This window comes from Leptonychotes weddellii, chromosome 15 (genome assembly GCF_054177405.1).
Source record: "Leptonychotes weddellii isolate Sample4059 chromosome 15, ASM5417740v2, whole genome shotgun sequence".
Classification (NCBI taxonomy): domain Eukaryota; kingdom Metazoa; phylum Chordata; class Mammalia; order Carnivora; family Phocidae; genus Leptonychotes; species Leptonychotes weddellii.
In genome coordinates this window covers 39,752,162-39,778,914 of record NC_138383.1, presented here as the reverse complement: position 1 = coordinate 39,778,914, position 26,753 = coordinate 39,752,162, and the positions used below count along the sequence as shown (strand labels likewise).

Genomic DNA, 26,753 nt, shown 5'->3' with positions numbered 1-26,753 from the left:
CGGGTGCGCGCCTCGCGTGCCGCTGTCATGGCAACGCGCAGGCTCCCGCCCCGAAGGCGTGAACCCGCATTGTGAGCGCCGGCAGCCAGTTCCGCGCAGCGCTGTGCCGAGTGGTTGACGCGCCCTGGACCCCGCGGCTGAGGGAAAGTTGCTCACATCGTAGTTGGCCTCAACCCAGCTAGACGCTCCTTGATTTCTACTCCCTCGTTTTCCCGACGGGAAGGGCCGGGGTCCCTCGCACCTCGAGTATGGCTATGGGGAAGCCAGCGTTATTCTCCTGGCTGAAAGGCCAAAGCTCCCTCCTTCCTCTAAATCCCCCTGAGGGCTCGAGTGTCAAGGCCAGCTCTCCCTCTCCTGTCCCGCCCTTCCTGAAGCTACGTGAGAGGTGGGGGCGCCGGGATGGAATAAATGAGATCAGCGGGAACTTATACGGAGCCCGTGAAGGTGAGAAAAGTGCCTTCCACGCAATTTGCCTTGTAGACTTGACCAGCCCCACAAAAGAAAGAAAGGGTTGCTCAAGATGGTAACTGAGGAGCTACGTGCACAAATCTAGATGAGAGGTGGGGCTTAGCCCTCTTTCGCACGAATGGAGAAACTTCAACAGCCTCCTAAGTGATACAACTTGATAGCGCAAAAAAATGAAAATACGGGTAGCAAAAAAGCCCTTCAGGACCTAGAGCCCAAACCTCGAATCTACATCCGATTTTTCAAGGTCCCCAGCCGCAGACCGCCGCGTGGGAAAAGTTTACCCGGCGGTTTTGCAGAGACCCGACCGTCTCACTCTCTGAGGCTGGTTGGGAAAACTCTCGCGAGGGGAAACGCTGAGCCCCGCCCCGCCACGGGGAGGGCAGCCCAGAGGGACCCGGAAGCGCTAGGTCCGGCCCGGAACTAGTGCTGACTGGGTACACGTGAGCGGCGGCATGGCGGCTCACCGTTCTGGCCCGCTGAAGCAGCAGAATAAAGCTCATAAAGGCGGGCGCCATCGGGGTCGGGGATCCGCGCAGCGGGACGGCAAGGGTGAGAAGATAGGGTTGGAGGAAGAAGGGCTGTTTAGTCGATATTAACTGCTTTCCTTATGTCCAGACTGAGCTCCTACCTCCGGCCTGGACCCCGCACAGAGGCTCTAAGGTGGGCCGAGAGGGTCCCCTTTCTTGACCCTCTGGTACCTTGCACAAGATCCCTTACTGATCTTCTCTAGGTCGTCTAGCACTGAAAATCCTAAGCAAGAAGGTGAGAAAAGAGCTCAGCAGAGTAGACCAGAGGCATCGCGCCAACCAACTCCGAAAGCAGAAGAAGGAGGCGGTGAGAGGAGCAGGGATTGGGGATTGGTGTGGCTTCACAACTGTTCTAGGTGGATAATGCCTCGAACTAAAAAACTTGACCCTGGGAAGGGGTTGGGGATGTCACACGTCAGGCGTGCAGATCTAGGCTCATGCTACGGCATTCTTTGCCTTGGTCCGAGTTCCGGCCCACTCTCCAGGCATACATGCTTCCTTTTACAAGAAAAATGCGGTGGGCTGGGAATGGGGAGTAGGGGGTGAGGAAGGGGCATCCATACTGTGGGAAAGGCAATACTGAAACGAAGTACTGAAACATCGATTCGTTCTATTAGGTTCTGGCAGAGAAGAGACAGCTGGGCAGCAAGGATGGTCCTCTTCATCAGGTACTGGTGGTGCCCCTGCATGAAAGGATTTCCCTGCCAGAGGCCTTTCGGTTGCTTCAGGATAAGGACACCGGAACAGTACACGTGAACGAATGGGGAAGTACCCATAGCTTTATGCTGTTATGCCCCCGCTTGAAACATCGATGGTTTTTCACATCTGCAAGGCCAGGTTAGAGCATACAACAGTATTTCCTATTGTTATGTTTTGAGTAGTGGTGATATTCTTATACTATAATGTGCTGATGGCAAATACTGCTTCCCGCTAACTTTGTTTTGTATGTCTAGGGGATCTGCACACTGTGTTAGACATGGCCAAAGTCGCGGATACCATCATTTTCCTCCTTGACCCACTAGAAGGCTGGGACAGCACTGGGGATTACTGCCTTTCCTGCCTCTTTGCTCAGGGCCTTCCCACCTATAGTAAGTGAGTTGGGAGTATTAGAGGCAAAGGAGGGAAATGAATTAGCATTTATTATGCACCCCTAATTTGTCAGGCATTATGTCTGACATGATACAGTAATATAACAGCTGGATTGTATTTGGCTGATGGTGGGTTGTACATGAATGGCCTAAATTTGGTCCATCACTTAGCAATTATCTATCAAGGTCCCTTTTTATTTCTGGAATGCCCTTTCCCCAGAGGAAGAAGAACATGAACTTTAGTTTCACTATAAAAATTTTTAGGGTAGTTGAGTGTCGGGTTTCTTAGTGATCTCTGGACTCACACCTGAACTGTTAGCTTGTCTGTGAACTACAGGGGGAATTTACATGTAGTGAAACAACAGGTAACAAAGCCTTTTCTTTCTTGCTAACAGCACTAGCTGTCCAGGGTGTTTCTGGTCTCCCACCAAGGAAACAAATAGATGCCAGAAAGAAGCTAAGTAAAGCAGTAGAGAAGCGTTTTCCTGATGACAGACTTTTCCTGTTAGACACTCAACAGGAGGCAGAGGTGCTGCTCAGGCAGTTGGCTAACCAGAAGCAACGGCATCTTGCCTTTCGAGATCGACGGGCCTACCTGTTTGCTCATGCGGCTGACTTTGTGCCGAGTGAAGAAAATAACTTGGTGGGCACCTTGAAAATCTCAGGCTATGTTCGTGGGCAGACTCTGAATGTAAATAGCTTGCTGCATATCGTTGGACAGGGTGATTTCCAGATGGAACAGATAGATGCCCCTATGGACCCTTTCCCTTTAAATCCCAGAGTGATCAAATCCCAAAAGGACCCAGGCATGGCAATGGAGGTAAGACTGATGTTCTTAAAGATTGCGTTTTTTTTTTTTTTTTAAGACTGTGTATTGTAGATTCATGTGTAAGCTGGTGTAGGATGTGAACTAATGTCAGAGAAGGTACTCTGAAGTCTTAGACAACTATATTAGTCTCTGGAGGTGACTGCCAGTTTGAAGTAGGGTAGTTGTCAACTGTGAACATGTTGACATATTACATATTTATCCAGCACTTATAGGTGCCTTGCACAGCAATTGGCTTTGGGTTTATAGAAGACACACAAGAGGGCGCCTGGGTGGCTCAGATGGTTAGGCGTCTGCCTTCGGCTCAGGTCGTGATCTCAGGGTCCTGGGATCGAGTCCCGCATCTGGCTCCCTGCTCAGCGGGGAGCCTGCCTCTCCCTCTGCCTTTCTCTCTCTCTCTGTGTCTCTTATGAATAAATAAATAAAATCTTTAAAAAAAAAAATAAAAAGAAGACACACAAGATGTGGTCTTTTTCCTTGGGCAACTTAATTAGGTCAGAAAAAATGGCAAACAACTGTGAAATAAAGATTGAAAAAGTGTGGTTAAGGTATAGACCTGCTATGGAAGTTGAGAAAGTAGACTAGGAGCTTCATAGAAATCAGACTTGAGTCAGGTGTTGAGAGGGATGAATGATTTGTGAGTTGAAGAGAGATGAAACAGTATCAAAGAAGATAGAGACAACATGAACTTAGGCACAGTGATAGATCAGAGGGTTTCTTTGAACTCTGAAGAAATCAGCTTGATGGGAGTAAGATATGTAATAAATAGATAGGAGTGAGACCAGATTATGAAAGGCCTCAAAAGCAAGCAGAGGTATAGTCTTAAAATGCTAGGAAATTGAACGTTTGAAACATTTGACAAGTTTTGGCTTTCCATTTTATTCTATTTCATTCGTTTACTTGAGAACTATGTTATTTTTGGATCTCTCTGGTTACTGTGTTAGATTTGGTAGATTTTTGGGTAACGTTTGACTGCTGTCAACTATTTTGGTTTTCAGATTTGTGCTCCAGATGCTGTAGCTGATATGGAGGAAGACCTTAAGGTCCTAATGAAGGCAGACCCTGATAAACAAGAATCTTTGCAAACAGAGGTTATCCCAGATCCAATGGAAGGGGAACAAACCTGGCCCACAGAGGAGGAGCTGAGTGAGGCTAATGGTTGGTATTGGCAAACTTGTTTGTAATTCGTCTGGCCTGGAATTGTGGATTTTCTCTAGCGCTCACAGTTAGGATAGAGTGGGATGAGGATGTTATTTGGAGGTCAGTTTTTCTCTTCTTAGCTCTAAAGGCTGTATGTTTGTGTCAAGCAAACACTGGACACAGCGTTGCTCCATTTTTCAAAATTACTTGTGTTATTGTTTCCTAGCAAACAGATAAACAGCTTTGATTTCTTGCTAAGTTATTTATCTGTGTATTATTGCTAGTTCTTTCTCTCTCTTTTTTTTTCTAAGGCAGCTGAATTAAATTTGGAAGTAGTCCCTTCTACTCATAGTGTCTGTTAGAATTTCTGGTGTTGGTAGCAATATCTAGTATCTTGCCTAGGTGAGAATACCCAGAGTAGTAGCGGAAAGGAGGTGTATAATTTAGCTTAATTCGTTTGGGCTTTTACAGACTTCTTGAAGAAAAGTTCCAAGGTGGTAAAGAAGGTTCCCAAAGGGACATCCAATTACCAAGCTGAATGGATTTTGGATGAGGATGGTGAAAGTGGTGGGGAAGATGAATATGATGATATAGAACATGGGGATTTTATTGAAGAGGAATCTCAGGTAAAGAAATGGACCCTTGGGCCACTTCTGTGTACAGTCCCATATGCAAGGCAAAGTGTAATCCTGGAGGTGTGTGTGTGTGACCAGTTTCCTAGGAATGACTTGTAGCTGCCAGAAATGAGACTTTGTCTCAGTCTGTATTAGAATTGATGTTGGTTTGGACTGGGTGTCTAGTAAAATTATTTTATTTCTTTTTTTTTTAAGATTTTATTTACTTATTAGAGCACGAGTGGGGTAGGGGGAAGAGGGAGAAGCAGACTCCCTGCGAAGCAGGGAGCCCAACGCGGGGCTTGATCTGGGGACTCCAGGATTATGGCCTGAGCCGAAGGCAGATGCTTAACTGACTGAGCCACCCAGGCGCCCCAAAATTATTTTATTTCTAGTTCAGTGGCCTGTAAGATAGAGACAGGTGTGAAACTATAATCTTTATTCTATAGGATGAGGGCAGTGAAAAGGAAGAGGAGGAGGAATATGAAACTATGACTATGGGAGAGTCTGTGCATGATGATCTGGATGATGAGAATGTGGATGATGAGGCTGAGGAAAAAATGTTGGAGAAATATAAACAAGAAAGACTGCAAGAGATGTTTCCAGATGAAGTAGATACCCCCCGTGATGTGGCTGCAAGAATTCGGTTAGTCAGCAAGTCTAAAATCAGTATGTTTTTATTTCAAATTTATGTGGCTCAGAACTATGTCAGTGTGATGCAAAAGAAGAAAATACATTGTCCTTGCTCCTGAAGGGCTAACATTTTATATGGGAAAGTAAGATGCACATACAGGAAACAGTAATATATAATCAAGTTCTAGACTGTGTGGTACAGACTAACAATGTTACAGTACTTTAATGAAAGAGAAATACTAAGATGAATGCTTCCTATAGGAGCTAATACTAAAAGTATAAAACATTTGTAGATTCGGGGGAGTTTGGGCAAGAATAAACGCATGAAGAGTAGATGATCATTGTCTGTTCTGTCGGCGAGTGACTAAAGCCAGCGAGTTTATGGTGGATATTAGGGAGGTAAGACTTTTATCAAGGACCTTGTTTGCCAGATTAAAGAGCTGCTCCCTGAAGGAGCCACTGTAAGGACTTTGTCAGTGAGGGACTGGGGCTTGGTTCTGAAAATATTCCTTAGAAGCTGGGGTTTTTTTGTTTTTGTTTTGTTTAAAGATTTTATTTATTTTAGAGAGAGAGGGACAGTATGAGCAGGAGGGGCAGAGGGAGAGAGAGAATCCCAAGCAGACTCCATGCTGAATGCACAGTCTGATGTGGGGCTCGATGCCAGGATCCTGTGATTCTGACCCAGAGTCAAAACCAAGAGTCAGACGCTTAACTGTGCCACCCACGTGCCCCTGTTAAGAAGCTGTTTTGAAATGTGGTTTTAGGCTCTTAGGTTATCTTGAGAGATAGTGTAAAGGTTTTTTAAAATTTTCTCTATCTAGATTTCAGAAATACAGAGGCCTCAAGAGCTTCCGGACATCTCCATGGGATCCTAAGGAAAACCTTCCTCAAGATTATGCTCGGATCTTTCAGTTTCAGAACTTTACTAATATTAGGAAACGCATTTTTAAAGAAATTGAGGAAAAAGATGTTGAAGGAGCTGAGGTATCTGCCTGCCTTTGTCCAGCTTTATAATGTGCTTCTGTTTGCCAAGGTGCCCTGTCCTTTACTCCTTCTCTTAGCATGAGTACCTTAGGTTTGTGCTGCCCATAGCTAAATTAAAGGAGTCAGTGAGTCACTGGTAAGAGTGATATTGAGAACAAAGAGATTTCAGGTGGTAACTGAAAAAGTTTAATCTATGTATTGAGGCATCTGTGAAAGGCAGTTTTGAAGGATGAGGGTAGGCTTTAGAGTAGTCTAAATAACTTTCAACATATTTGGAGAAATGCTTCATCATTATTGAGACCTCAAGGGTAACTGCATGATTATTTTCTGTTTTCTTCTGGCAGGTTGGCTGGTATGTCACACTTCATGTCTCTAAAGTCCCTGTCTCAGTGTATGAGTACTTTAAGCGAGGAGCACCCTTGATTGCATTTTCTTTACTACCTCATGAACAGAAGGTGAGTTAGTGTCTTGTGGGAAGTGGAGAGTTATGAAACTTTCCAATCAGTTTTGTATTGTATGACAGTCTAAAATTTTATGTGGCTGACATTTTCCTCATTGGGATCTGAAAAATCTGCTTTAGGATTAGGAATCAAAAGAATATGATAGAGAAGTCAATGATGGTGTTACCCAACATGTCTGAACCTGTCTGAAGCATCTCAGTGATGCAATCTCTGTGTTCTGAGACTTCTCTAAGTATGTTCATCAGATAAGATTTTTAACCAAGGGTTGGCAGCCTTAAAGGGGGTGGGGGTTATGCCACGACGTAGATCTCTTTTTTTATCTTGGTGGCCAGCAGTCATGTGTGTGGGCATGGATGTGAGCGCTCTGGCCTTCGGTCAGTTTGCGAGTCGAGGAGGGAAGGGCCTTGAATGAGTATGGTTTTGAGGCATGTGCTGAGTGAATGACTTGAAGGCACTGATTTTGTGGCAGATGTTGAGCTTTTGCAATGTTAGACACCGGAAGCTTAGCTTATATAGAAGGATACGTGAAAGGCTCTGAAAACCAGCCTGTGTTTGACTTGAATACCAGTTGTTGGTAAATATAAAAGGTGAATCTCGTTTTGTCAGCTATACTTCTCCATAAGTAAGTATTAAAGGGAATCTGAACCTGCTAGTTTGGTTCACCTTCTTTCAATTAAGGCTGCTCTATTTTAGATATGAAGGTCTTTTTTTCTTATGTGGTCCCCAGATGTCAGTACTGAATATGGTGGTGAGCCGGCACTCTGGCAACACTGAACCTGTGAAAGCCAAAGAGGAGCTGATCTTCCACTGTGGGTTCAGGCGCTTCCGAGCCTCACCTTTATTCTCTCAGCACACTGCAGGTAAAGCAGTGGGGAAGGTTCTGGGTTCTTGTCCATCTAATGTCTTCTGGGGGACTACGATTTGTAGTGGCGATTTGCGGAATACACAATTTCAAACTCTAGGTTTCTGGGTTAGGGATATTTTCAGTACTCTGGTCTAGGAGCCAATGATGCTTTTATTCACAATGTCTGAACCTGTCTGAAGCATCCCAGTGATGCAACCTCTGTGTGGTGCTGAGGCTTTTCTGCCATGAGTATTTGTTGCACAGTGGTTTTGAATGGGAGTCAGGGGCTCTATAAAATGGTGTGTCAAAGTGTAGAACCCTTGGCAGATGGTCATTGGCAGTGTGGGTGAAGGCTAAGGGTGGCCCACAGTTGGGTAAGAGAAGTATGTGGCTGGCGTCTGAGATGTTGAGACTAGATGTTGGAGAGTGGTGACCAGGGACACTTTTATGGTAAAATGATTATACTCCTACACATTAGGAGTGGGAATATACTTTTCACTAATTTGGAGGCTTCTGAACATCAGCTGCACACATTCAGCTCTCAGCAATGGCTGGAGGAAGATGATGAAGGCAGTATGAATGGATGCTTTGGATAATTTTTGTTCTTACTAGCCATGCTATCTAAATGAGCGATAAACCTCTCTTTCCTTTAAAATGTTTTATTTCTCTATAACTTCAGTAATAAGAAGCGGGGAGGGTTTCATTGAAGATTAAAGCAGAAGCTTAGGTAGGCCTCAGGATCAGAGATCAGCAAAGTATGGCCCTTAGGCCAAATCTGCCCCACCTCTTGGTTATGTTAAATAAAATTTTGTTGGAACACAGTTGTGGGGTTTTTTTCTTACGTATTGTCTGCGGCTATTTTTCTGCTCTAGTGGCACAGTTGAGTAGTAGTTAGAATAGAGACTATATGGCCACAGGCCTGAAATATTTACTATCTGGCCCTTTATAGAAAATGTCTGCCAATCCTTGCCCAAAACTAAGAGCTGTTGATTTAGTGGAGATATTCTCTGTAAAGCATTGTTTCTCAAATGAGGTGTAGGGGTGATAAGTATCAATCATCTGGAGAATTTTTTCAAACCCTAAATATAGTCCAAGCTCCAAGATTCTGCCTCCAGTTAAGAACTGAGTTGTATCTTTCAGTTGTATTGAGGTAGGAAAATACTTTGAGAACTAGCCTGGTAAAGAAACATAAGTTGCCTTCGGTTTAAGAGTTACAGTGATACAGCTTTTCACAGGTTTCTGGATTACCTATGGTTTCTCAAAAACGTTTTCGTTTTTCTTTTTTAACCCCTGTTATGGTAGCGGATAAACATAAGTTTCAGAGATTCCTGACTGCTGATGTGGCCCTGGTGGTGACAGTATATGGCCCAATCACGTTTCCGCCTGCATCTGTGCTGCTTTTCAAACAGAATAGCAATGGTAAGTTCACTGAGGTGAACAGGCCTGCAGGTCCTTTATAAGTTTAAAACTATATTCTGTGTTTAGATATAAGAGCCATTTGGTATGAAGAAGGTAATGATAGTTTTTGAAACATCGCAGTCTCAGCCTCATGATGGTCTGAGGCAAGGATGACAAACGGGGTTTTATCTTGCTTGCAAAGCATAGCTAATTGGTAGATGCTGCTCAGACTGTTATATTTAGGATAGGTTCTGGGGCCAGGCTTAGTGGGAATTTCCTTTAATGATCTTTGCCATTGATCCAGGAGGGCAGCATAACATATCCCTACTTTAAGGTTTCTCTAAGAGTTTGTTTAGGTCTTTAAATGGACTGGAGCAACAAATGAAGGCCTTGGCTTACACGCCTGCTACTCTGCTTTTGCTCCTTAGGAATGCACAGCCTCATTGCCACAGGCTCTCTCCTGTCAGTGGATCCGGACAGAATGGTCATCAAAAGAGTTGTTTTGAGTGGTCATCCTTTCAAAATTTTTACTAAGATGGCAGTAGTGCGTTACATGTTCTTCAACAGAGGTAGGTGTGAAGGATGGGATCAGATTGCCTTTGTGGGGTGAGGGTTGGGTTTACGTTTTGTGGGTGTATGTTTCATCTTGGTCTTCTATGTGTTTCATTCTAAGAGGATGTGTTGTGGTTTAAACCAGTGGAACTGAGAACAAAGTGGGGCCGCAGGGGACACATCAAGGAGCCTTTGGGTAAGAAAACATGGGATTTGGTGCCTTGCCCAGGTTTTCCCAGGGCTACTAAATGACTCTTGGGTTAGAAGACTACTACTTTAAAATTTTCTATTTTAATTTGACCAACTTGCTGTTTTCTTTCTAGGTACTCATGGCCACATGAAGTGCAGTTTTGATGGGAAGCTAAAATCTCAGGACACAGTACTGATGAACCTCTATAAACGAGTTTTCCCCAAATGGACTTATGATCCATGTGTACCAGAACCAGTACCATGGATGAAAAGTGAGATTTCTTTAGCAGTGCCTGAAGTGGACATGGAGTAATGGATTCATTGGGATCCTGTCTCATTGTTACTAGGAAACACTCTAGGGATGGGAGCCTACAGGTTGTAATTAGGCAAAGTTTGTGTTTTCTACTTTAGCCTAGAGGTCTACTGCCTTTTTGCAAAGGCTTTTCTTGGCCTTGACAAGGTGTCTCAGTAAACTATGGATGTTTTTCTCTTGCTACTTAGTTAAAAAAAAAAAAAACTATTACTGAAACGTCCACTCTCCATTAGGAATTTGAAAGCTGTTTAAGAGAGGAATATAGGAAGTTAAAGTAACCAGGAAACAAAATTTCCAAGTGTTTAGAGATACTGAATGCCATCTCTTTTGCATAAACTAAACAGAAACAGATTGATAAGGAGCTGGCCTTTCAGCCTGCTTCACCCAAGTTAGAGAGGTTAGGTCTACATTTCCACCACTGAGCACAATACAAATGTTCTTTACTTCTGGGGAAACTGTTTGAAAATGCTGAGATAGCACAGCAGCGACTCCAACACCAGCTGTAGGTTCAATAAGCAGTTTCATCCTCTCCCACACCAGCTGGGTTGCATACTGTTGGTATGGAAGGGAGTAAGAATTAGTGAAATCGGAAAAGGGGAAAGAGCCTATTTACAATTAAAGGCCAGATGGGGTTATATACCCAGTCCGACCTTTTCTTCTTGGCCATATGTATATGCTCGCCAATGAAAGGCAGGGCTTTTTTCCCATCCTAACTCTGCTTCTACTGTTGAGGGGGTTGTCTTAATACATCTGGGGCACCATCCCACGTCATGAAGTCACGTAGTCAAGTCCCCAGGGAGTAAATTGCTACTCAAGACTCTTTTGCCTAAGAAGTTGCTCCATTCTTTCGTATTTTCCTTTCCTATCAGAGCCTCACCTTAATTTCATCCTCTGTGACTGTGAAGACATCATCAACAAGGTCCCTTATAATAGGCCAGGTGTTTAAGCCAATGCTGGATTTGACACCATCTGCTATGGTTTCTGGAGGACAGGGATTAGGAGTCAGTTCCCCTTTCAGCTTAGACTGGTAGCAGTCATCTGCATTCAGGGGTTCAGCAGCATATACCTTCACAGTAGGTCTCAGAGCCTGAGAAGAGGAATATTAGACATTTTAAAACCAGCCACAGCATTTTGCCTGCATACCTGTAGTAAAATAGGCAATATAGTAACTCATTTTCTGTTCAAGAGCCTTTCCCTTGATGTAATAAAAATAGACCTTCAAGCATTTTAAAGTATATGCCTAAAAAAAAAAAAATAAAAAAAATAAAGTATATGCCTAATACTAGCCTTTAGTTGCTTAGATCACATCTGGTTCTACTGGTAACTAGGGAAAAGAGTAGCCCCTGACTTGGATAGTGGGTTGTTGAGGTGGAATTCAGAGAAAGGACTCTGAGATGCCACTCATTGTAACTGCTTTTGCCCTGTAAAGTTGTTACAGATTAAGAACAGGGTAGTGAAGCAGAGAAGAGCCTTCCATTTCAAGTGCCAAGGGTTGATGGGAAGGAACAGCAATTGGGAATGTTGAGCCAAGTATCTGCAATGTACTATGATGTAAAATAAAATTCTCTATGTCTGAAGTGGGGAGTTCTCCAGAAGCTATTTTTTTTTTACCTTAACTGTAATTGCTATTCCAGCAACCATTCCTCCTCCTCCTACAGGTACCACCAGCGCATCTACCAAGGGTACCTTTAGTGAAAACAATATAAAGTATAAATAGGTCTATTAATAACCAGTTTTATAGGTACATAAAATAATTGTACAGCCAAACAGCAGCTTTACCGGTGGCTAAACAAGAATTAACCGTTCTTACCTGGTTTAGTACTTCCATGGCAATTGTCCCTTGCCCAGCTATCACTGCAGGCTCCTGGTTGGGATGTACCATGATGCCTTCTGTTTCTTCCATAATTCTTCTTGTAACATTTTCTCTGGACTGAAAGAGTACATTAAACTAACATGTTCGTTTTGTATTTAAGAGTTCCCAACAAGTTAGATTTAGTCATTTAACACTTAGCCATCTTTCTTTTTTCAGACTTTTTTTGGGTACTGGGGATGTAACAGTGAACAAACTAGTCCCTGTACTCAGTGGAGTTATGTTCTAATACGATGGGGAGGGGTGGCATATAAGTGAATATATGGCATGTCTATGCTATGGAGAATAAGTCTTTTATTTATTTATTTTTTTTTTTTTTAAAAGATTTTATTTATTTATTTGAGAGAGAGAGAATGAGAGAGAACACATGAGAGGGGATAGGGTCAGAGGGCAAAGCAGACTCCCTGCCGAGCAGGGAGCCCGATGCGGGACTCGATCCAGGGACTCCAGGATCATGACCTGAGCCAAAGGCAGTCGCTTAACCAACTGAGCCACCCAGGCACCCAAGAATAAGTCTTTTATAGAGGGTGTTCAGGAAGGGCCTCTGGTAATGTGACATTTTAATAGGTTGGAACAAGTGCTGTGGATCTCCAGAATATTCCAGGGGGAGAATAATAGCAAGTGCAAAGACCACAAAGTAGGAGTGCTGGGCTTTTCTGAGAAAAGGCTAAGTTAGTGTGGTTGGTGTGGAATGTTTGATGGGACAGTAATAATGGGAGATGATGTCAGAAAGATTGAAATGGGCCAATTCATCCAGGCCTTAAATGATTGCAAGAATTTTGGTTACCACTGTGTATAAGATGGGAAACCATTAGAGGATTTTCAACTGACGAGACAAGTTTTAACTTATTAAATGGATAGTTGTGGTTGTTTTTTAGAAAACAGACTAGTTGGGCAAGGGTGGAAGAAGAGAGACCACTTAGGCTACTGTATCTAGGTGAAAACTGATGTTCATTTGAATTAGGGCATTGATGATAAAGGCTGTTAGAAGTAGTTGGATGATAGAAACGATATTTTAAGTTTATTTATTTTTAAGTTACCTACATCCAACATGGGGCTTGAACTCACGACCCTGAGATCGAGAGTCGCATACTCTTCCAACTGAGCCAGCCACGTGCCCTGGATAATGGAAATGATTTGAAAGTAGGACTAAGATTTGGATGCAGGATGTGGGAGAATTCTCAAAGGTGACTTCATTTATTTTGAGCAACTAGAAGGATAAAAGTTGCCATTTACTGAGATGCGGAAGACTGGAAGAGGAGCAGCACTGGGGAGGAAGATCAGGAGTTTGGTTTTAGACATGGTAAGTTTGAGAAGCCTATTAAGACAGTCCAAGAGGGAATATCAGGTAATCATTGGACAATATAAGTCTGGGTTAAGGGCAAAGGTCAGGACTGGAGTTAAGAGTACAGGTGATAGGGGCACCTGGGTGGCTCAGTCGTTAAGTGTCTGCCTTTGGCTCAGGTCATGATCCCAGGGTCCTGGGATCGAGCCCCGCATCGGGCTCTCTGCTCTGCAGGAAGCCTGCTTCTCCCTCTCCCACTCCCCCTGCTTGTGTTCCTTCTCTCGCTGTGTCTCTGTCAAATAAATAAATAAAATCTTTAAAAAAAGAAACAGGTGATATTTTTTTTCATATATTTTTTAAAGATTTTATTTATTTGAGAGAGGGCGAGAGCAGGGGGAGGGGCAGAGGGAGAGAGAGGCAGACTCCCTGCCAAGTGTGGGGCCCCACACGGCTCAATCCCACCACACTGAGACCATGACCTGAGCCGAAACCAAGAGTTGGTAACCCAACTGACTGAGCCACCCAGGCACCCCAGAGTATAGGTGATATTTTAAACTGAGATTAATGATCTCATCTGAGTGAGTATAGGTAGACAAAAGGTTGGGTATGCTAACATTGAAAGGTGAAGAGGAAACATAGGAGGATAGAAGAAACAGCCGGTAGGCTAGGAAGAGAAGTTTCATTTGATGGTGAAAATGTTAAGGTGATGCTGAACACTGCTCTCTTCCTTACCTCATCACTCTGTTCACTGTACACTATGGAGGCTCCATAGGCTTGTATTGCCAATTTTTTACAATTGGGAGCTGTTTGGGGCACCACAATATAAGCAGGAATCCCTAGAGGGGAGAAACACATTTAGTTAGTACAAATCAGGAGAATTTAGGAGAGAAACTTCTGTTCAATTTGCTTATAATGAGATAAAAACTTGGAAATAACTTTCTCACAGTAATCACCAATCTCACTGAGTAAGAATACTTTTCCACTCTTCTCTGATGATCCTACCCAGTACCCTGAGAAGTTAGTCAAGTACCTTCCAATTTGGCAGCATAAGCGAGAGCCTGGCCATGGTTTCCACTGCTGTGAGTAACCACAGCTTTGGGCTTCTCTTCTGAGGTGGCAGGAGTCAAGCCTTTGATTGCATTAAGGGCACCACGAATCTGGAAAAGGGATGGTGAAACCAAAAGTTTCTTTTAAAAACACCGAGGAGCTTTCCTAGATTTTCTCTTCCTAACACCGCACATCCATTCTATCATGACATCTTATTGATTGTACCTCTGAAATATCTCGTGTCTTTGCCACTACCTTGGTGAAGCCTCATTTCTCAACTTGCATGTTACCAAACCTCAACTGATCTTGCCCCAAGGATCATTCTCTAATATTTCCACTAGAATTTGAAAGTGACCTTTTAAAAATGTTCTTTTTATTGACTGCCTATTTTGTAAGTACAAATTGCTTACAAGTTGCAGTCTTTTAAAACATATTTACTGCTTCTGTCACTGTTGTAGCCATCCTAAATTGCTTAGTTCCCCTCCTACAGGTTAGCTCACACCCCTGTAACCTACATATAGTTCTTTTCCTTCACCCTGATCTGGCTAAAAGTACTCCACCTATAAAATTTGGATCAAACATCACTGGGTTCAACTTCCTTCATCTCCCATGCAAAATTAGGCATTTCATTCTATGGTATTTTATCTTTCAAGTTACTTGTCATTAACCTGGTTGTTGACTAGCTTGTCTTACCCCGTAAGTGTGAATAATAGTACAAGACCTACTGTGTATGTATATACATGTGTGTATGCCTAGTATAGTTAATAAGTATTTGATGTGTGATGAATGAAAAATAAACCATGGCAGAAACAAAGGGCAAAAGAGAATATAGTGTTTAACATAAACACTCATAAAGTGCTCATTAATGGGTGGGGAAACGCAGTCCTAAAACTACGACTTAACAGGTACTAATACCTATCAGGCATAGTACTAAATTCAACTTTCAGATTTTTACCTGAAAGGATCCTAAAACTCAACTAACAGAAATTACTGCAGTGAATCAATACAGAAGTCTTTCATCTTTTTAAGTTTTTAAAATTTTATGTAGAATCTCTATACCCAATGTGGGGCTTGAACTCACAACCCCAAAATCAAGAGTTGCATGTTTTTCTGACATATTTCATAGAAAAAGATCTTATTGTATGAGGGCTTAGCTAGATTTAGATCTTTTATATTCATAATAAGGTATCAATGAAAAGCAAGTTGACACAAAGTGAATGCCTAAACTTGGTTGTATACAGGGTGATCACACTTGCCCATGTTGCCTTGCAATAATAGAGGCTAATGTCTATTGCCTGGGTTTAACCACAAGTTGCCCCTTTCATTCTCAAATATGTTCTAGTTTGGAGAGTAAATTATATCATCACCCCAATTATAAGAAATTTTGAAATTATAAGTGGCTTATCAACATCGTAATGTTAAGTAACCAGCACTTGACCAAAGGAAAATTTCTACAACCCTTTCTTCAGCTATAAAAATAGTTCTACCTACCTCACTGGGTGGTCAGGAAGATCAAATAAATGTGTATGGGAAAGAGGTTTGAAAAGATACATGATACATTATCAAAAGGCATTATTACCTTAAAAGATCCAGTTTTTTGGAAGAGTTCACATTTGAAGAAAAGATTGCGCCCTGTTACTTGATTCAAAATGAAACTTGTTAGCACTGGTGTGAGGTGAATAAAATCTTGAATGTTGACATGAGCTTTTTCAACATCAGCAAAGGAGATGCAGTACTGAGCACACATGGTTCTGAAACCCAGGAATAAAAAAGGGGTCAGAGCAAAGCCTGAGACAATATGTTTAATGAAAAGATTTTGAAAATGGCTAACAGACCCATAGAATGTCAAAAGTGAACAATAATGTAAACCATGGACTTTGGTAATGATGCATAATGCAGGTTCAATTGTAACAATCCCATTCTGGTGGGGGATGTTGATAATGGGGGAGGTTCTGCTTTTGTGGGGGTATGGGATATATGGGAAGTCTCTCAACTACCCATCAATCTTGCTGTGAAACTTAAATTGCTCTTAAAAAATTTCCAAAAAAGGGGCGCCTGGGTGGCTCAGTCGTTAAGCGTCTGCCTTTGGCTCAGGTCATGATCCCAGGGTCCTGGGATCGAGCCCCGCATCGGGCTCCCCGCTCAGCGGGAAGCCTGCTTCTCCCTCTCCCACTCCCCCTGCTTGTGTTCCCTCTCTTGCTGTGTCTCTCTCTCTCAAATAAATAAATAAAATCTTTAAAAAAAATTTTTTTTCCAAAAAAAAAAAAAGGGTGGGGGAAGAAAATGTACAACACAGGAAAATACACCTGGGGTCTGTGGTGTTAATGGAATGGTCTCTAGTACTGGGGCTCCAGAATCTCTGTATAGAAAGGAACTTGTCTTGAAGCTGTGTTTCTTAGTAAATATAAGGTTGTTTTTTTTTCTGGTTAAGCTTTATAGGAAATAATTGGTGATTATGGAAGGCTTAAAGCTTACCCCTCACCCATACCATCCATCTCTTGGCACTGTCACTGGTCTCTAACTTTTCATCATTGTTGTGAAGCCTGAATGAACTGGGTTCAAAATCTGTTATAAATTTTTATTTAAAAAAATTATTTAACAAGGGGAAAAATTGCTTACAATCCTATCATCCTAATTAATTATGTTCATTTTCTGTCTCCTGTTTCTTCAATATACATACATTATATGACAGTTAAAATCATAGATAACATTTTGTTTATTCCTATTCCAATTGGCTCAATTTCTTTGAAGTTTCTATAATTATTAATTTTCAGTAACTTATGCTTCTGTTTTTCACTATTTTTAATGTAGCATTTAAACATGAAGTTTCCCTTTATTCTTCTTTATGAACAAACAAAAGCAGTGCGTGTTCAATTAGAAAAACAATTTGATCTGTTTCCTCCCCCAAAACAATTGCTAAGTTCTAGGACTTATCTTTCCAGGCCCCCATACATCTACAGACAAAACTTTTTTGACACATTTGGTAACTTGCTTTTTCTCAGACAATATTATGAATATGAATCTTTGCTTATCAATAGATACACAACATTTTAAATGGCTACTTCTTTTAACAAAAATACCATAGTTTTAAAAAATTTTTTACATAACTTGTTGAACATTTAGATTCTTTTTTTCTACAATTTTTTGTCTATAATAATGTAATGAACAGTTATGTTGCATGATCTTTGTGGGTAGCTTCTGCCAAAGGGCATTTTGCATCAAAAAGTATGCACACTTCTAAGATATTTGATACCCACTGCCAAACTGACTTCCAGAGGAGTTGTAGATTTTATCAATTTACACTCCCAACAGCAGTTTCTAAGGAATGCCCTTTTTCCCTTCACCCTGCTGTATCATTTCTGATCTGTCAATTTAATGAAATGTCTAGTAGTTTGAATATATATTTCTTTACTAGTGATTAAACATTTTTTTCCTGTATATTGGCCACATTCTTTTGTGAATCTTTAACATAACACTTCCGACCAAATCATCTATTTTTTCCTGAAGTGCTGTTTATCAAAAACTAAATTTCCGCTCCCCCTGCTTGTGTTCCCTCTCTGGCTGTCTCTGTCAAATAAATAAAATCTTTAAAAAACACAACAACGGGGTGCCTGGGTGGCTCAGTTGGTTGGGCGACTGCCTTCGGCTCAGGTCATGATCCTGGAGTCCCGGGATCGAGTCCCGCATCGGGCTCCCTGCTCAGCGGGGGGTCTGCTTCTCCTTCTGACCCTCCCCCCTCTCATGCTCTCTCTCTCTCTCAAATAAATAAATAAAATCTTTAAAAAAAAAAACACAACAACACTGAGCTGATTTAAAAAAAAAATTAAATTTCTATTAACACTTGGGACCTTTCTGGACTCTGTATTTTGTTCCACTAATCAGACTGCCAATTCCTTCTCCATCTGTTCACTGTATTAATACATTCTGTCATGAATACTCTAAAATGTATTGGCTTTTCTCATACATCAATCCTTTCAAATGAACTTTCAGAATCCTTTAACAAGGTTGCCAGTTTAGGATATACAAATGAACTGGCAGCATAATTGACATTTAAAAATACTGAGCCTTCCCATCCATGAACATGGGTATCTTTCCATGGGTGTCTTTCAATTTAGTAAAGTCTTTTTGTTTTAGGTTTCTCAATAAGGTTTTCATTATGTAAGTCCTGTGTAGATCTGATTAAATTTATGCCTAAGTACAAAATATTTTTGTTGCTTTTTTAAAGATTTTGTCAGAGAGAGAGAAAGAATGCACAAGCAGGGGGAGGGGCAGAGGAAGAAGCAGGCTCCCCACTGAGCAAGGAGTCCAATGCAGGACTCGATCCCGGGACACTGGGATCAGGACCTGAGCCAAAGGCAGCCGTTCAACTGACTGAGCCACTCAGGTGTCCCGAGATAAGGTATTTTTAATTAGGTATTTAAATTGCTTACTGATGATATATATGAAAATTAATAATTTTTGTATATTTAGCATGTAATAGGATATTTAAGTAGATTACTTTGTTAGATCTAATAGTTTTATAGTTCACTCTCCAAACAATCACACTATCTGCAAATAAAGATTTGTCTTTACCTTGTAATTTTACCTCTGGTAACTTTTTCAGTGACTTCACAGCTAATTGGTTTATCTAGATTTGCCACTTCCGCCTGAATTAATTTTGGTAATTTGTATTTAACTTTTTGGGGAAATCATCTAATTTAAAATTTCAAATGTATTAGTATAAAGTTGAACACATTAATATTTCTAAGCATTCTTCCTATCGTTGGTATTCATTGGTATTCATAAAGAGCACCTCTGACATAAAGAGCACCTCTTTATGTCAGATATTATTTGATCCTGGGATATAGTGTTAGAAAAATAGACTTGTCTCTGCTCTTAAAGCTTATAATCTAGTGGAGAGATGTGTAATAAATAATCCAAAAATAAATACATATTTACAAATATTGATAGGTGATATCAGGGAAGTGTGTCAAGATACTATAATGGGAGGATATTTAGATCAAGGAAGGAGGTTAAGGAAGGTTCTCTATGGAGAAGTGAAATTTAAGTTATGACCCATAAGGTGAATGGGGAGAGTAGATGGAAAGTGTTTCAGGTGGAGGGAGTATGTGTGAAGGCTTTACGGAGGAAAGGAACATGGCATATTCCAGAAACTAAAAGAAGGACAATGTATCTGAAAATAGTGATCAAAGGGGGGTATGACAAGAGAGAAGGAGAGTGAAATTGGCAGGGTCTACATCATAAGGGACCAGGACTCATGGATTTTTTTTTTTTTTTTTCTGAAGAGCAATGGAATGCCATTGGACAATTTTGAGCAGGTTAAGTGACATGTTAGAATTTGTATTTTCAGAAAATCACTCTGGCTACATTATGCTGAATGAAAAGGAAAGAAATAACATTGGAATCAGGGAGTCCATTTAAGAAGTATTGTCTACATGAAAATCCACAGGTGCTTGGATGGTGAAAGTGAGGGTAGAAAAAATAATCAAGATACATTTTGGAAAAACAAATCTGATTTAAAAACGGGCAAAGGACTTGAATGGACATTTCTCTAAAGAAGATATACAAATGGACACAAGCACATGAAAAGATGCTCAACATCACTAATCATTAGGGAAATTCAAATGAAAACCACAGTGAGATACCACCTTACACCTACTAGGATGACTACTATTAAGCAAACAAGTGTTGGCGAGGATGTGGAGACATTGGACTTTTTGTGTACTCTTGGTGGAAATACAAAATGGTGCAGCCGCTGTGAACAGTATGGTAGTTCCTCAAAGAATTAAACATAGAATTACCATATGATCCAGCAATTCCACTTCTGGGTATATACCCAAAAGAATTCAAAAAGTGTTTCAAAGATATATTTGTACACCTATGTTAATAGCAGCATTATTCATAATAGCCAAAAGGTGGGAGCAACCCAATGAGTAAACAAAATGTGGTATGTTACATACAATGGAGTATCATTCAGCCTTAAAAAGGAAGGAAATTCTGATAGGCTACATGGATGAATGAATCTTGGGGATATTATGCTAAGTGAAGTAAGCTAGTCACAAAAAAATAAATACTGTAATGATTACACTTATGTGAGGTACCTAGAGTAGTCAGATTCATAAACAGAAACTAAAATGGTGGTTGCCAGAAGCTGGGGGTGGTGGGGTGGGTAGTTGTATAGTTTCAGTTTTCCAAGATAAAAAGAGTTCTGGAGATTGGTTGTACAACAATGTCAATGCACTTAACACTACTGAACTGTACACTTAAAAATGGTTACAATGGTATATTTCATGTTATGTGGACTTTACCACAATTAAGGAAAAAACCACACACACACACACACACACACACACACGAGATACATTTTGGAGATTATAATTAGGCCTCTTGGTTGCAAGTCATAGAATCCCAATATGAACTGGCTTAGGCACAAGATGGAGGTAACAGGATTTACTGGTTCATGGAATCCAGGAAGAGTTGAACCATGGGAAGGGCAGGAATATGAAACTTCAGGAAAAACTGGAACCAGAGACTTGAGATTTTTCCAGGACTTTCTCATTGTTTCTCACCTCTGCTGTTTTCTGCATGTTGGCTTCATTCTTTTTCATTGCAGACCAGCTGGTTCCACATGGCAGGACATTTGGCTGCTGACAGCTCCTATTTTACGTTTTATGGCTTCCACACTGGAAAGGGATTTTTTTCTTAGTTTTAGTTCAAAAATTCTGGATAAGGATTCTGATTGGCACATCTTGGCTTAGGACCAGTGGCCAACGGTGTGAGGTCATTTGACAATACTATGCAACAGTCAGAAGTATTTACAGAAATGTGAAAAGGAAACAATGATTTCTGTAACACAGTATCAATTATGTACATTTAAAACACATACATAAAATGATATATTATTCAAAGATACATGTATAACCAAAGACATATATTAAACACAATTAGAGTGGCTACCTAAGAAGGGAGGGATGGAACATGAATAACTGGAATGAAGGAAAAAAAGATAAAATGAGAAAGGACTTGTTGATGAAAGGGTGAACCAAATCGTATGATTGCCTCAAATCTCTGTACCTGAGGGAAAAATAGCAAACAAAAGTGAGAAGAAAAAAAGGAAAGAAAAAGAAAAGGTACTTCTGAGTGAGAATGGGGGGGCAGTTTTCAAGAGAAAAGATGAGAATGTTGAGGTAATGAATACCATAGTTGTCCACTACAGAGATAGAAGGCATATATTCTGATATTGGATTAAATGTGGGGAGTGAGGGAGGTGGGTTTTGACTTAGATGATGGCATAATTTATTGAGATATGGCTGGTGAACAAACAAGTATTTTAAGGGAAAATCAGAGATTTCATAAGTTTGAATTACTTATCAGACATCTAAGAGGATGTCCTTTTTTTCTTTGCCAGAAATGTGTCTATTTTTAATGTCTATTTCTGAAAAATGAGCCCTTCAATTTATCAAGTGCTATTCTTTTTCTTTTATTAATTTGGTTTTATCTTTATTTCTTGTTTTCTCTTGTTTAATAATTATTAATTTTCATTTTTTAAAAAGATTCTATTTATTCATTTTATTTTAAAAGATTTTATTTATTTATTTGACAGAGAGAGACACAGCGAGAGAGGGAATACAAGCAGTGAGAGTGGGAGAGGGAGAAGCAGGCTTCCTGCATAGCAGGGAGCCCAATGCGGGGCTCAATCCCAGGACCTGGAATCATGACCTGAGCCGAAGGCAGCCGCTTAACGACTGAGCCACCCAGGCGCCCCTTATTTATTCATTTTAAATCTTTTTTTTTTTTTTTTAGATTTTTTAAATTTATTTATTCATGAGAGACAGAGAGAGAGAGAGAGAGAAGCAGGCTCCCAAGGAGCAGGGAGCCCGATGCGGGACTCGATCCCAGGACCCTGGGATCATGACCTGAGCCGAAGGCAGACGCTTAACCATCTGAGCCACCCAGGCGCCCCCTTATTTATTCATTTTAGAGAGAGCATGTGCAATCGGGGACGGGGCAGAGGGAGAGGCAGAAAGAATCTGAAGCAGACTCCGCACTGATCACGGAGCCTGATGCAGGGCTCAATCCCACCACTGCGAGATCATGACCCTAGCTGAAACCAAGAGTTGGATGTTTAACCGACTGAGCCACCCAAGTGTCCCATTATTAATTTTCATTCTTTAAAAACTTTTAAGTTTTTTTTTAAATTTTAAATTTTATTTTTTTAATTAAGTTTTTAATTTTAATTCCAGTATAGTTTACATACAGTGTTATATTAGTTTCGGGTATACAATATAGTGATTCAACAATTCTATACATTACTCAGTGCTCATCAGGATAAGTGTACTCTTTAATCCCCTTCACCTATTTCACCCATCCCCCCACCAACTTCCCCTCTGGTAACCATCAGTTCTCTATAGTTAAGAGTCTTTTACTTGGTTTGTCTTTTTCGTTTCTTAAATTCCACATGAGTGGGGGTGCCTGGGTGGCTCAGTTGGTTAAGCCACTGCCTTCGGCTCAGGTCATGATCCTGGAGTCCCGGGATCAAGTCCTGCATTGGGCTCCCTGCTCAGCGGGGAGTCTGCTTCTCCCTCTGACCCTCCCCTTCTCAAGCTCTCTCTCTCTCTCATTCTCTTTCTCAAATAAATAAATAAAATCTTTAAAAAAAAAAAATTCCACATGAGTGAAATCATGTTACTTGTCTTCTCAAACAGACTTATTTCATTTAGCCTTATACTCTTTAGCTCTATTCCTGTCATTGCAAATGGCAAAATTTCATTCTTTTTTATGGCTGAATAATATTCTATTGTACATCTATCCCACATCTTCTGTATCCATTCATTTGTTGATGGACACTTGGGCTGCTTCAATAATTTGGTTATTGTAAATACTGCTGCAATAAACACAGAGGTGCATGTATCCCCTTTGAATCAGTGTTTTTGTATTTTGGGGGTAAATACCCAGAAGTGCTATTACTGGATCACTTTCTTTTAAAATTAATAATATAAGCACTCAGGCTATTAATTTTCCTGAGTATTGCTTTAATGATATACCATAGGTTTTGCTATGCAATATTTTCATTAATTTTAATTTTTAAAAAAAATTTTATTTAGTTGAGAGACCACGAGAGGGGGGTCAGAGGGAGAGCAGACTTCCCACTGAGCAGAAAGCCTGATACAGGGCTCAATCCCAGGACCCTGGGATCACGACCTGAGTCGAAGGCAGATGCCCAACTGACTTAGCCACCCAGGTGCCCCAATTTTAATTTTTTTAAAGATTTATTTATTTGTTTGACAGAGAAAGAGACAGCCAGAGAAGGAACACAAGCAGGGGGAGTGGGAGAGGGAGAAGCAGGCTCCCCGCCGAGCAGGGAGCCGGACGTGGGGCTTGATCCCAGGACCCTGGGATCACGACCCGAGCTGAAGGCAGACGCCCAACGACTAAGCCACCCAGGTGCCCCCCCATTTTAATTTTTAAAGAATCCACAATCTTAGCTTTGTTTACTTTTTGACCTATGAGTTATTTAAAATTTATGTTTAGGGCGTCTGGGTGGCTCAGTTGGTTAAGCAACTGAGCAGGGAGTCTGCTTCTCCCTCTGATCCTCCCCACTCTTGTGCTCTCAAATAAATAAAATCTTTAAAAAAAAATAAAATTTGTTTAAAAAAATTTCCAAGTAGCTAGATCTTGCTTTATTTTTGATTATTCATTTCTAGTTTTACTACTCTGTGCTCAGCAAACATGACCTGTACAGTTTTTGTTTTTAGAAACTCAGTTCCTTCCAGGGCGCCTGGGTGGCTCAGACAGGTTGAGTGTGTGCCTTGAGCTTGGGTCATGATACCAGGATCCTGGGATTGAGCCCTGCATCGAGCTCCCTGCTCAGCGGGGAGTCTGCTTCTCCCTTTCCTCACGCAGCCATTCCCTGCTTGTGCTCTCTATCACTCTTTCTCAAATGAATAAATAAAATCTTTAAAAAAAAAAAAAGAATTTGAATTCTTCCCTTCTCCACTATACAAACTTGTTATTTTTTGGATTACCCATATGTGACCAAATTCCTACTGTAAGAATTTAAACCATTACAGAAATATAAAGACCTTCCACTCTCTAACCCTTAAATCTATTCTCTTCTACAAAGATAACCACTTTAAAAAGTTTCGTATGGGGGCGCCTGGGTGGCTCAGTCATTAGGCATCTGCCTTGGGCTCAGGTCATGATCCTGGGGTCCTGGAATCGAGTCCCACATCGGGCTCCCTGCTCTGCGGGGAGCCTGCTTCTCCCTCTCCCACTCCCCCTGCTTGTGTTCCCTCTCTCACTGTGTCTCTCTCTGTCAAATAAATGAATAAAATCTTTAAAAAAAAGAAAAGTTTAGTATGTTTTCTTGCACACCTTTTTAGGATGTATTTATATAGAAACTTACATATACAATAAATGGTTTTTTGCTGTACTCAGTACTATATATTATTGTTCTGCAACTGGCTTTAAATTTTTTTTTAATTGTATGTCTTGACTGTTTCATGTCAAACACATTTTAATTCTTTAAACTCAGAAGCTTTCATTGTAATACAGGTCTAAAAAGGATTGTTCATTTATTTTTACCTTGTTATTTCATAAACCTTTAAATTTGAGGGCTGGGCGCCTGGGTGGCTCAGTTGGTTAAGCGACTGCCTTCGGCTCAGGTCATGATCCTGGAGTCCCGGGATCGAGTCCCGCATCGGGCTCCCTGCTCGGCAGGGAGTCTGCTTCTCCCTCTGACCCTCCTCCCTCTCATGCTCTCTGTCTCTCATTCTCTCTCTCTCAAATAAATAAATAAAATCTTGAAAAATAAATAAATAAATAAATAAATTTGAGGGCTAAACTTAAGTCTTAAATTTAAATTTTCCCATCAACTTAGTAAATTTTCTTTTATTATTTCTTTGATTCCTGCTTCTCCTCAGTCAGTTCTGTTATCACCTTCTGGAACTTCTATTTTATTATTAGTTTTCTGGATCCATTCTCCATGTCTTCTATTCTTGTCTCTCATAGTTTTATATTATATTTTCCCCTCTGAGTTCTGGTAAATTCTCTTGAGCTGGGCAAACTTTTGACATATCTCATCTGCAGTACAGAGACTGTTGCATTAATTTGGCAATCATGTTTTTCCTAAGAATTTTGTTCAGATTATTTTTCCATCTTTTGAAAAAAAAATTGATGTAATGTCCTAACTTCAAAGTTAAAACGTATTAGTTTTGGGGTGCCTGGGTGGCTCAGTCAGTTGAGCATCTGCCTTTGGCTCAGATCATGATCCCAAGGTCCTGGCACCCAGCCCCTCATCCAGCTCCCTGGTCAGCTGGGAGTCCGCTTCTCCCTCTGCCCCTACCCCCACTCCTGCTCTCTCTCAAATAAATTTAAAAAAGAATTATAGTTTTTAATATTTCTTCCTATTTCATTCGTATGTTTTAAAGATTGCCATTTGCTCTGACCACTCAAATTAATCTTCTTTTGAAACACTGAATCTTTTCACATATCTATTGACTTTATCCATCTGCTTAGCCTTTGGTGGCAAAATGTGTATCACATAATAGGGACTGAACGAGTTCTGTCAGAGATTGTTCCAATCTTTTAGACCCAATCTAAGGAAAATTATTGGTAACTATTCTTTGATGGTGTAGAGGTCCAATAGACTGTATGGGATTGGTAAGGAGCAACAGGTGGAGGGAAGCAGCCTTGGGAGAGGGAGTTTCACACAGTTCTGAACAGGGGCTCAGGAACAAGAAGTTAAAGTACCAGTCTTCTGATGCAGTTACATTTTAAAGATGTAAAAAACAAAACAACCACCACAGATCCAGGGAAGTCAAGTAATTTTTCCAAGAATCCACAATGATACAGAACTTCCCAAGTCGACTTACAATACCTCTTGATTTACTTCCACACAACCTTCCCTCAGCAAGAGCCAACTTTACTGTATTTTTTTACAGAAAGAAAAGTCGGGGGGTGGGGAAAGTCAGGGGTCTTGGGGATGTAGTCCGCCATAAAGGAAAAGACTGATACTCTGATACTTATCCACTGTGTCACCTTGGGCAATTTGCTACGCTTCTCTAGGATTCAGTTTCCTCATCTAAAAAACAGATGGGGAAGACGGATAATAACTGCTCTTACAAGACCTTTAAGATCCTCAAGTAAAAGCCTGGGGCGCTAGTCCGGGCCTGTGGCGGGAGACCCTGGCCTAAGATGACTGGAGGCGGCCGGGTTGTGGGGTGTCTCCGTCAGCCCGAACCCCAGACCAGCACGAGTGTCCTCGATGGCCACCACTGCAGCAACAGCAGCCACCGCCGCGAACGCCCGCGTCGCCTGGCCTGCCTTGGCCGGGCCTCTCCTCACCTCACAGGCGCCGCGTTCCCAACTCCAGCCTCAGCTCACCTTCCCGACCACACCTCTGCGCACGCGCAGCGCCCGCCTCCCCCGCTCTCTGGAGCCGCGGAACTTGCGTTCAGAGATTTTCCTCCCAGTGCGGCCACCGTCGTTAGGGGAGGAAGGCGGGAGGGGGCGG

General features: G+C 41.3%; 2 protein-coding genes and 2 non-coding genes across 7 annotated transcripts; 3 read left to right on the top strand and 1 right to left on the bottom strand.

The window, feature by feature from the left end:
* The first annotated feature begins 863 nt into the window (after positions 1 to 863).
* On the top strand, positions 864 to 11,614 carry TSR1 (TSR1 ribosome maturation factor). The gene is made up of 15 exons (XM_006750734.3): positions 864 to 1,017; positions 1,199 to 1,302; positions 1,613 to 1,832; positions 1,949 to 2,083; positions 2,479 to 2,903; positions 3,908 to 4,067; positions 4,521 to 4,675; positions 5,113 to 5,309; positions 6,118 to 6,280; positions 6,625 to 6,735; positions 7,469 to 7,601; positions 8,888 to 9,004; positions 9,412 to 9,552; positions 9,657 to 9,731; positions 9,859 to 11,614. Exons 1-15 carry the CDS (start codon positions 921 to 923, stop codon positions 10,035 to 10,037), a joined length of 2,412 nt encoding a protein of 803 aa, XP_006750797.2. The 5' UTR covers positions 864 to 920; the 3' UTR covers positions 10,038 to 11,614.
* On the top strand, positions 6,884 to 6,975 carry LOC115938386 (small nucleolar RNA SNORD91 family). Its single transcript, XR_004073512.1, has one exon. It is a non-coding gene; the product is annotated as a small nucleolar RNA SNORD91 family (small nucleolar RNA).
* On the top strand, positions 7,737 to 7,831 carry LOC115938385 (small nucleolar RNA SNORD91 family). The gene has a single exon (XR_004073511.1). It is a non-coding gene; the product is annotated as a small nucleolar RNA SNORD91 family (small nucleolar RNA).
* Positions 10,267 to 26,717, bottom strand: SRR (serine racemase). Of its 4 annotated transcripts, XM_006750735.3 has the most exons (9): positions 26,585 to 26,717; positions 20,809 to 20,922; positions 15,819 to 15,990; positions 14,223 to 14,349; positions 13,925 to 14,028; positions 11,848 to 11,967; positions 11,649 to 11,723; positions 10,915 to 11,124; positions 10,267 to 10,589 (listed from the first exon to the last, which is right to left on the bottom strand). In XM_006750735.3, the coding sequence occupies exons 2-9, from the start codon at positions 20,835 to 20,837 to the stop codon at positions 10,374 to 10,376; spliced, it is 1,053 nt and encodes a 350-aa protein (XP_006750798.1). In that variant the 5' UTR covers positions 20,838 to 20,922; positions 26,585 to 26,717; the 3' UTR covers positions 10,267 to 10,373. The 4 variants fall into 4 exon arrangements, with proteins under 4 accessions (XP_006750798.1, XP_081662242.1, XP_030877884.1 ...); XM_081806116.1 differs by lacking the exon at positions 11,649 to 11,723; XM_031022024.2 differs by lacking the exon at positions 20,809 to 20,922 and having other exon boundaries at positions 26,585 to 26,662.
* Between the last annotated feature and the right edge of the window lie 36 nt (positions 26,718 to 26,753).

Bases quoted from the DNA above. Each gene is read 5' to 3' on its own strand.
- TSR1 (XM_006750734.3), top strand. From the start codon at position 921: ATGGCGGCTCACCGTTCTGGCCCGCTGAAGCAGCAGAATAAAGCTCAT. The intron at 4,068-4,520 runs GTTGGTATTGGC...GGGCTTTTACAG, and splicing joins GGAGCTGAGTGAGGCTAATG to ACTTCTTGAAGAAAAGTTCC. The intron at 6,736-7,468 runs GTGAGTTAGTGT...TGTGGTCCCCAG, and splicing joins TACTACCTCATGAACAGAAG to ATGTCAGTACTGAATATGGT.
- SRR (XM_006750735.3), bottom strand. From the start codon at position 20,837: ATGAAGCCAACATGCAGAAAACAGCAGAG. The intron at 15,991-20,808 runs GTGAGAAACAAT...CCTGGGTTTCAG, and splicing joins ACATGCAGAAAACAGCAGAG to AACCATGTGTGCTCAGTACT. The intron at 11,724-11,847 runs GTAAGAACGGTT...TTTTCACTAAAG, and splicing joins CCATGGAAGTACTAAACCAG to GTACCCTTGGTAGATGCGCT.